Consider the following 10,147-nt stretch of genomic DNA (forward strand, 5'->3'; position numbering starts at 1 on the left):
AGAGAAAGGATGAGATGAGAGAAAGAGAGAGAGAAAGGATGAGAGAAAGAAAGAGAGAAAGAAAGAGAGAAAGAGAGAGAAGAATAAGAGAATGGGGAGAGAAAAAGAAAGAGAGAGAGAAAGAGAGAGAGAAAGGATGAGAGAAAGAGAGAGAAAGGATGAGAGAGAGAGAAAGAGAGAGAAAGGATGAGAGAAAGAAAGAGAGAAAGAATGAGAGAAAGAATGAGAAAAAGAAAGAGAGAGAGAAAGGATGAGAGAAAGAAAGAGAGAGAAAGAAAGAGAGCGAGATGAGAGAGAGAGAGAGAAAGAATGAGAGAGAGAAAGAATGAGAGAGAAAGAAAGAATGAGAGAAAGAATGAGAAAAAGAAAGAGAGAGAGAAAGGATGAGAGAAAGAAAGAGAGCGAGATGAGAGAGAGAGAAAACCTCCGGATGAAATTCAGACTGACGGCCCCAAAATGCTTTTCGTTCTGTGTTTGTCTTGACAGCTTTATTTCCACCCCACCCACCCACCTTCTCTTCTGGAATCTTTTCTCATTTTTACATTAAAAAAAATACACGGCCGTATCTCATTTTTCTCGGCTCCCGTTTGGACTGAACGAGAGGCATCTGTTAAGCCCTGCTTTGGACTAATGTAAAAAAAAAAAAAAAAGAAGTTAATTGCATCATCTACATCTGTAATTATTTCACGCTTCGGGTGAAGCGACATGTTTGAAGCCGCTCTGGCGTTGCAGAGTGAGCAATATTTACATGGAAATCTTTTTTTTTTTTTTAGACCACTTCATAACGCTCGCCAGCGCACCGGCGCACAACTGGATGAGAAAGTGTGATCTTTCCAAGTTTCTAAAGGGGGAATTCATTAATCGGAAGCATAAACCGAAGACAAACAGGGAACAAACCATGATCGTTCTCAAAAGGGCATCAAACCACAGCAACGGGCAGAAACAGATTAGGATTCCTAATTTACGACCTTAACCTGGTTCTAACCTTAACAGATAACAGATCATCAGACTTGGAAGGGACTTTGTAGGTCATCTAGTCCAACCCCTCACCCAAGCAGGAGACCCTACACCATTTCTGACAGATGGCAGTCCAATCTCTTCTTGAAAGTCTCAAGGGATGAAGCTCCCACAACTTCTGAAGGCAACTTCTGTTCCATTCATTGATTGTTCTGTCCAAAAATTTCTCCTTATTTTCAGGTTGAATCTCTCCTTGGTTAGTTTCCATCCATTAATAATTCCTTGTTTGGCCTTCGGGTGCCTTGGAAAATAGGTTGACCCCCTTCCTCCTCTCTGGGGCAGCCCCCCAAATATTGGAAGATGCTCTCCTGTCTCCCCTGGTCCTTCTCTTCCCTAGACTAGCCAAGCCCAGTTCCTGAAACCGTCCATTGTAGGTTTTAGCCTCCAGTCACTCCCTCTTGCTCTCTCTCCCTCTCTTTCTTTCTTTCTTTCTTTCTTTCTTTCTTTCTTTCTTTCTTTCTTTCTTTCTTTCTTTCTTTCTTTCTTTCTTTCTTTCTTTCTTTCTTCCTTCCTTCCTTCCTTCCTTCCTTTCTTTCTTTCTTTCTTTCTTTCTTTCTTTCTTTCTTTCCTTCCTTCTTTTCTTTCTCTCATCTCTTCTTCTTTCTCCCTTTTTGTTCTCTTTCTCTCACTCTTTCTCTCGCTCTTTTTTCTTTCTCTCCCTCCTTCCTTCCTTTTTCTTTCTCTCCCTCTCCCTTCAAATACTGGAAGACTGCTCTCCTGTCTCCCCTGGTCCTTCTCTTCCCTCGACTAGCCAGGCCCGGTTCCTGCAACCGTTCCTTATATATTTTAGCCTCCAGTCCCCTCATCATCCTGGTTGCTCTTTTCTGCACTCTTTTTTGAGTCTCAACATCTTTTTTTATAGTGTGGTGACCAAAACTGGAGGCAGTACTCTAGGTGTGGCCTTACTAAGGCTTTATAGAGTGGTATTAGCACCTCCCTTGATCTTGATTGTATCCCTCTGTGAATGCAATTTAGGATTGCATTGGCTTTTTTGGCTGCTGCTGCACACAACTGGCTCCTATTTAACTGGTTGCCCACTAAGACGCCAAGATCCCTCTCCCAGTTACTGCTGTTTTTTCTGCTTTGGCAAAGGGCATGGAACTGCAAACTGGGGGGTTTATTCCCCACCCCCCGATTTTTTTATTTGATATGATATTTATGTATTTATTTTATTTATTTTATTTATAATTGCAATTAACCGAGATTAAAACTAACCATTACGTATGTGCTGTGTAAATCCGCCTGCTAGCTGAGATCGGGTTGTGCAAACACAGCCCCAGGCAGAAATTGTGTCAGGGGCTTTGGTTGTGTTTTTCCACGGTGCTGTTTTGGACATCGCTTAAGGACGAGAACAAGTTGGCCGGAGGTAGATGAACAGAAGGAGAAGTTTAAAGGTGCGTCATAAAAAACCTGGAATCGGCACCACGCTGCATTTTCTGTTGCAGGTTATATTCTGGCCACGAGGCAGAAGGAACCAAAAAAAAAAAAACCCGGGGCCTGTTTATATATTTCTAGCTGCCTTTTTCATTGTCTCATTTTCGGGATAAAGGAATGGAGTTGGGCTCAAAAGACACAAACCAGCCAGGCTGAATTCCCAACAGAAGTAAAATAGGGAATTTATTATGGAGAACATTTTGGGTACCGTCTTTCAATTCTTCCCTTAGCAACACTTCAAGGACGATGCTCAAAACAGAAAATTCCTCTAAATCCAAGGTTCCTTAAAACCAAGAAAATATAGGTAGTCTTCGACCTACAGCGGTTCACTTAGTGATCGTTTGAAGTTATAAACGCCACTGAAAAAGCGACTTCTGGCTGTCTTCTCGCATTTAAGATCATTGCAGCCTCCCTAAGGTCATGTGATCAAAATTCAGACGCTTGGAAACTGGCAGGTACTTATGACCGTTGCAGTCAACTGTGTCATGTGATCTTTTTTTGGGGGTGGGGGCAAGCAAAGTCAATGGGGAAGCCAGATTTGCTTAACAACCATGGCACGAAAGGTTGCTAAATGGGGTAAAATCCACTTAACAACCATATTACTTAGCAACATAGCTCCCTTGTGGTCGTATGTTGAGGATTACCTGTATGCACGGAACTCTGGGGTTTATCAGCAGGATCCCTTGGCAGGAATCCGTCATGGGAAATAATGGCTTTCAAGTAACTTGTTTTTTTAAAATCTATTTTATTTCCTCCCCCTCTCTTGTTTACGAAAGCTTAAAATAACATTTAGGGTTTAGCAGAGGTTTCTGTTTTTTTTCCACGCTCTCTCTTGCTTCCCAGTTTGTCTTACCTGCCTCCAGCCCAGCCCACCTTCCTCAAATATGCAAACCTATAGTAAACAGACACCTGGCACACCGAGCGAGCAGCCGGACAATCATCTCCTTTCCCTGTCAGTCGGCAGGTTAGAGTCACCTTGCAGGGAAGGGAGAGAGCCGGCCCCGATACAGTTGGAAGTCCTTCCTTGGGCAATTATTAATCGCATTCCTGAGCGCCCGGCGTGGCAGGGAAAAAATGCCCCATGGTGCCGAAGGAAGTGGGGTTCAGCCGTCGGAAATACCTCTGGCTGGCCGGCTGGCTCTCTCCGCCACGGCCTTGCTCTTGCTGGTGTTGGCCTACCGGTATTTCAAGTCCCGAGTGCCCCCTGGCAACACCCCAGCCGGGGCTGTGGATGCCAACACCGTCGAAAGCGAGTGGCAGTTTTGCAGCCCGGTGGAAAACAAGGGAGCGGCACTGAGGCACCGAGGAGCGCAAGGCAAGGAGACGGAGCCGTACCCCCTGGGAACCGTCAGCCGACGCAGGTGGGTAGATGTGGTGCAGTGGCGGGAGAGTGTGGGCAGGCTTGGATCCCTGCTGGCAGAGAGCTGCCTGACACGAGGAGCACTGAGGCAGAAGAGGAACAAGAGGCAGGGAGAGTGAGCCATCCGGGGTCCGGGGTGGAGCAATTGTGGAGGTCGGAAGATAAATCTGGGAACACCTCCTCCACCATCCAGAGCTCCACCAGCGAAGCTGGAGGTGGCCTGGACAGTTTAGGAGGTCATTCCAGAACGGTTGGTCTACTCCAACAACCGAGAGAGAGAACCCTGTAACGTCCCCGGCTGGGATGTTGACCCTGTTGAAGATGACTCTCATGGTGCTAAGTCAGTGGAGAAGGATGTCCATCCCACAGATGAGAGGGACATCAGTTCGAAAAGAGGAGAAAGTCAACCGGTGGGAAAAGACACCGAGACTCTCTGTGTGAAGGAGAGGCGGTTTGGCCCAGAGAAGATCCAGTCCTTTTATGCCAACAGTGATATGGGCTTGGCCATGGGCCACAGCCACGTGCAATCTCACGTGGCCTATGCCTTCTCCTCGGTGGCCAAGGTGGAGGTGGAGGAGAGCTTCATCAAAGAGAAGCAAAGTTCTGGGAAAGCTGAAGACACTCAACTGAGAGGCAAAGTCTACAACTACTATGTTCAGTCCACTTCTCATTCCATCACTAATAAAACCACCTTTGGTACCAACCTGGATCTCCAACAACCCCGCAACCCCTCTACTCTCAACATACTTAACGTGTCCAAGAAATGTGGGGGTGAAGAACCAGTCCATTCATCCATGAGCAAAGATGAAGTCAACGAGCTTGTTTCGGAGAAAGTCCCAGACGGACCTTCCAATGTTCTCCTCAGTCCTGCAAAAGACACTCAACCTAAGGACCAAAGAGAAGGAGCTGTTGTTGAAGAAGCTATCTCCTCGAAACCTCTGTTGGCTAGATATCGCTTCGTCCGGAAAGAGAGCTTCCAAAGAATTGTAGATAATCCAGAGTTACAGATGCCGATGGAAGGTTTTGGTTCTCTGGAAATTGGACCCTCAAGGGGCCACCCCTCACCTCCAGCTCTTCTTCACTTGGATTCTACTTCATCTCTGGTGAGATCCATGCAAAATCTCTCGAGCGGTGGAAGAGAAGAGCCATTGGTGGAGCTTGTGGCTGGTGCTAAGTTTTTCTGTGTCCCCCTGAGCTCTGACTCCTCGATGGATGTGCACTTAGATCTGGGGAACTGCTACCAGGTCTTGTGTATGGCCAAGAAGCAGAAACTTAAGTGTCTGCAAGAAGCGGTGTACAAGGTCATGAGTGACAACTATCTCCAGGTGCTGAAGACCCAGGCCATCTACTGTCAACTCAATGCTGCAGAGAGGGACCTGATCCTACAGAAGAGGATGCAAGGCAAGAAATACATGACTGTGGCAGATATTGGTTGTCACCCAAGTGGACTTTCTTACTACGATGATCAGAAGGACGCTTGGCACCCATTAACCCGCATCCCTGTTGAAGCCATCTCCCGCGGTTGTGCCGTCTGCAGCATGTTCAACTACCTCTTTATGGTGGCTGGTTGCGAAGGGTGCAGAAGGTACCAGAAACCATCCAACCGTGTCTTCTGCTACAACCCCTTGACCGACATCTGGCAGGAGATCTGTCCATTCAACCAAGCCAGACCCCACTGTAAGCTGGTGGCCCTGGATGGTTGCCTCTACGCCATCGGTGGAGAATGCCTCTACACAGTGGAACGGTACGACCCGCGCCTGGATCGTTGGACATTTGCTGCCCCTCTACCCAACGACACCTTTGCTGTGGCCCACACTGCCACTGTTTGCGACGGGGAGATCTGTGTGACAGGTGGCACCTTGAGATACATGCTGCTGAGGTACGTCGGACGGACGGACACCTGGAAAGTCTGCCTCACTGGAGGAAGTCGGGACAGGACAACCGAGATGGCAACCGTCAACGGCTTCATCTACCGCTTTGACCTCAACCAGAGGATGGGCATCAGTGTCTATCGCTGTAGCGCCAGGGCCAAGCTGTGGTATGAGTGTGCCACCCACCCCATGCCTTTCCCACCTTGCTTCCAGTGCGCCGTGGTTGGAAATCTTGTCTACTGCATCAACCGGCAGTTCAACCTCCGTTTCCTGGCCGACTTGGTGTCGCCACGGTTTGGAAGCAAAGAGCTGAAAAATTTCCCTTCCCCAAGAGGGACCCTTATCCCAGCTACTCTCATCTTGCCCAAGGGGTACAAAGCATCTCAAACAAGGGTTTGAAGGGGCCTGTACAAGCTGCCTTTTGGGGAACAACAAGGCAAACCTACTTCCAAGGATGGTGAGCCCCTTGTTTCCCTCCCTGCCCATCAAGACTCTAGGCAGGGTGGGCCTGTCTCTTTCTACCAAGATACCTAACAGAATAACAGAGTTGGAAGGGACCTTGGAGGTCTTCTAGACGAACTGAATCCTTATACATTTGCATACAAATTAACCATAGACATAGAGGTCTCGGGGAGCATTCAGAAGCAAGTACAAATCCAAGCCAATTCCATATAACCAGGATGGCAGACCTCCATACCACGTTATCTTCTGCCGGTCTGTGGATTTAACGTCAAGTCCTTCCGCAATCTCCAGTTGGGATTCGTCTTTGGATCTTAGTGGTTGACCCATGGCCTTGGGATAGGAGAAGGGGAATACAGATCCACCTAGATCAGAGCTTGGACAACTTGTGATCTACCAGTGAAGGGCCTCTTGGAAGCCCATCATCCAGACACAATCCCAGGAATACTTCTCCGTGTGACATTTCCAGCAATTGTTAATTGGAGGTAGAGTACCTCTAGATTTGGAGCCTTCACCCCAAATTACAACCCTCTTTTCTTCCATAAACTTTTTAAATCCTCCCTGGTCAAGAACTTCATGCCTTCAAAATTTATTGCTGTTGCTGGTGGTTCTCCTCCTTCCTATCCCTTTCCTATCTCCTTGGAGGCCTGCCCCAGCCCTCCTTTCTAGGAAGGCTAGATCTAATGTTCCTTCACAAAACATTACAGATTTTCCCCTTCTGCCAGTGCCACCCCACCTTGAACCGTCTGTCTCTGTCCAATGGCGGGCCGTGTAGGTGTTTTGGGAACAGTGTGGGTGTTCGGTGCAGTTCACATCCTTTCCCCTCCTTGAAGACTGCAATAGGCTGGTTCTCACGCCTCTGCTTTCCGTCAACCCCGTCTCATCTCTACTCTCTACATGCCAATTGCCCCCTTCCTTTCCCTCCCTCCCCCAACAATCTATGACAGGGTGTCAGCAAAGTGCAAAGCTGAAGATGACACATCTGGCCCTCATCCTGGACCTACGAACCCCTCACTTCCTTCACAAAAGTCTTCAGTGTTTGGGTGGTGTCATTCCTTCACCAGCAAGTTTCTCCCTTAGGTCAGTTGGGGATCACAGATAATCCTCAACCTACGACCATCCATTTAATGACCTTTGAAATGGCGCTGTTGCAGCATCGGCGGCGCATCCACGGTGCAGGAGCCTCGGTGGTGCAGTGGTTAGAGTGCAGTACTGCAGGCTACTTCTGTTGACTGCCGGCTGCCTGCAATTTGGCAGTTTGAATCCCACCAGGTTCAAGGTTGACTCAGTCTTCCGTCTTTCCAAGGTCAGTATAATGAGGACTCAGATTGTTGGGGGAAATAGGCTGACTCTAAACTGCTTAGAGAGGGCTGCAAGGCACTGTGAAGTGGTATATAAGGGCTATTGCTATTTTCCTTCCTTTCCTCCCACCCTGTGGTTAGAATGGGGTATTGCAGGCAAACTCTGCCCACTGCCAGCAGTTCAATCCTGACTGGCTCAAGGCCTACTCAGCCTTCCCAAGGTGGGTAAAATGAGGACCCAGGTTGTTGGACGCAAGAGGCTGACTCTGTAAACTGCTTAGAGAGGGCTGTAAATCACTGTGAAGCGGTATATAAGTCTAAGGGCTATGGCTATTTTCCTTCCTTCCTTCCCTCCCTTCCTCCCAGGAGTTAGAATGCAGTATTGCCTGCTAACTCTGCCCACTGCCAGCAGTTCGATCCTGACCGAGTGGCTCAATATTGACTCAGCCTTCCGTCCTTCCGAGGTGGGTAAAAATGAGGGCCCAGATTGTTGGGGGGCAAGAGGCTGACTCTTTAAATCTCTTAGAGGGGATCTGTAAAGTCTAAATGCTACCCTTTGATCAATCATATTGGGCGCTTGGCTTGTATTTATGACGGTTGCAGAATCACACCCTTGGCAAACTTCCCAGAACAGCTTCCCAACAAACGGCCGCATGTTTTGCTTAACGACTGGGGCAAAAAAAAAAACAGAAAAAGAAACAAATCAGATGCGGCTTACTTAAACAGCCGCATTTCTTAGCGGCGGAGGTTCTCCTCCCGATTGTGGTTGTAAGTCAAGGACTTGCCTGTAACGCGCATTCCGTGATGTCATAGCAAGGGAGGCTTTCACCTCCCCGATGTCAAACTACAACAAATGGCCGAGTCTTCATGCTACTAAATAATGCACATGGGTCATTTTTCAGGGTTTGACTGTGCAAATAAAATAAACCGCCACAAAAAAAAAAACCCACGCACAAACCTTTAAAAACACTGCCTCCTCTATGTTAATCTGCTTTTTTTTTTTCCCCTCCTTATTTTTTTTCCGGCACCCTCCTGCCCTTCCTTCCTCTATTACCATAAGTGAGTGAAATTGGATAATTAAGACACATAACCTGCCGTAATCATTAATAACCTCTACACCCACTGTCTCCTCTTGCATTTGCCTCCCGAGTATCAACAATTATTCATCCGGAAACTCCATTCCAAATAGATGCGGTTTCCTTTCAAGATCTGTTTGTTTTTTAAGAGAGGTTTATAGGCCTAGACGCTGAACTGCCCACGCTGGCTAACCACAATTCGGCAGCGGTTCCCGCATTCGCCCGTGACAACCCACCGCTGGCTCGTCGGCGGGAGACGGGGCGCAGCTAGATGACCGCCGTCGTTGGCCACGGAGCCTTTCTAGGGTTCACAACCAAAGTATGTCCCCTTCGTGCAGCCTTCTAATGAGATTTCAGGACCGCAATTTCCTCTGCTGGGAGGAAAGGATTTCCCTGGGCCTTGGAGACGGGAAGCTGGGTAGCCATGGGTAGTTGGCATTGTGGCTAAAAAAAAGGGTAATTTAGCAAGAATTGAATTAATTCAGATTTACTCAGCCTGAGATAAACAGGGTTGGGATGCCTGGGCTTCTTATAGATTCATCATGTTTTTTTTAAAAAAAAAACTGTGCAGGTGCAGATATGTGTGTGCTCAGCTCCACATGCAAAGATAGGTATCGTTAAAGGAGAATATTTGTAGATTGGGGTTGAAATGAGGGGTCCTTGGTTCCCTCTGAACTGGGTGGTTTTCTTGTGGATGAGAAGAGAAGAATAGAATAGAATAGAATAGAATAGAATAGAATAGAATAGAATAGAATAGAATAGAATAGAATAGAATAGAATAGAATAGAACAGAATAGAACAGAATAGAACAGAATAGAACAGAATATAGAATAAGAATAGAGTAAAGTAGAATAGAATATAGAATGGAGTAGAATAGAATAGAAGAAAAATAATAGAATAGAATTAGAATTAGAATTAGAATTAGAATTAGAATTAGAATTAGAATTAATAGAATAGAATAGAATAGAATAGAATAGAATAGAATAGAATAGAATAGAATGGAATGGAATGGAATGGAATGGAATGGAATGGAATGGAATGGAATGGAATATAGAATAAGAATAAAGTAGAATAGAATATAGAATAGAATAGAATGGAATGGAATAGAATAGAATAGAATAGAGTAGAATAGAATAGAATAGAAGAAAAAGAATAGAGTAGAATAGAATGCAGAATAGAATAGAATATAGAATAAGAATAGAGTAAAGTAGGATAGAATATAGAATAGAATAGAATAGAGTAGAATAGAATAGAATAGAAATAATAGAATAGAATAGAATAGAATAGAATAGAATAGAATAGAATAGAATAGAATAGAATAGAATGCAGAACAGAACAGAATATAGAATAAGAATAGAGTAAAGTAGAATAGAATATAGAATAGAGTAGAATAGAATAGAATAGAAGAAAAATAATAGAATAGAATTAGAACAGAATAGAATAGAATATAATAGAATATAGAATAAGAATAAAGTAGAATAGAATATAGAATGGAATGGAATAGAATAGAATAGAATAGAATAGAATAGAATAGAATAGAGCAGAATAGAATGCAGAATAGAATAGAATATAGAATAAGAATAGAGTAGAGTAGAGTAAAGTAGCATAGAATATAGAATAGAATAGAAT

At 45.5% G+C, this 10,147-nt stretch overlaps 1 protein-coding gene across 1 annotated transcript; it reads left to right on the forward strand.

Annotated features, from left to right (window-relative positions):
• Positions 1–3,349: 3,349 nt before the first annotated feature.
• Positions 3,350–8,648, forward strand: KLHDC7A (kelch domain containing 7A). Its single transcript, XM_087944723.1, has 3 exons — positions 3,350–3,926; positions 4,044–6,156; positions 6,205–8,648. Exons 1-2 carry the CDS (start codon positions 3,526–3,528, stop codon positions 6,079–6,081), a joined length of 2,439 nt encoding a protein of 812 aa, XP_087800849.1. The 5' UTR covers positions 3,350–3,525; the 3' UTR covers positions 6,082–6,156; positions 6,205–8,648.
• The last annotated feature ends 1,499 nt before the right edge of the window (positions 8,649–10,147 follow it).

The sequence above is a fragment of the Notechis scutatus genome, chromosome 16 (genome assembly GCF_049901735.1).
Source record: "Notechis scutatus isolate UNSWTSFEM ecotype Mainland chromosome 16, rNotScu1.2, whole genome shotgun sequence".
Lineage (NCBI taxonomy): Eukaryota > Metazoa > Chordata > Lepidosauria > Squamata > Elapidae > Notechis > Notechis scutatus.

Excerpts from the sequence above, each read along its gene's own strand:
- KLHDC7A (XM_087944723.1), top strand. The coding sequence starts at position 3,526 with ATGCCCCATGGTGCCGAAGGAAGTGGGGTTCAGCCGTCGGAAATACCT. Across the intron at positions 3,927-4,043 it reads AGGAACAAGAGGCAGGGAGA|GGAGGTCATTCCAGAACGGT; the intron begins GTGAGCCATCCG and ends CTGGACAGTTTA.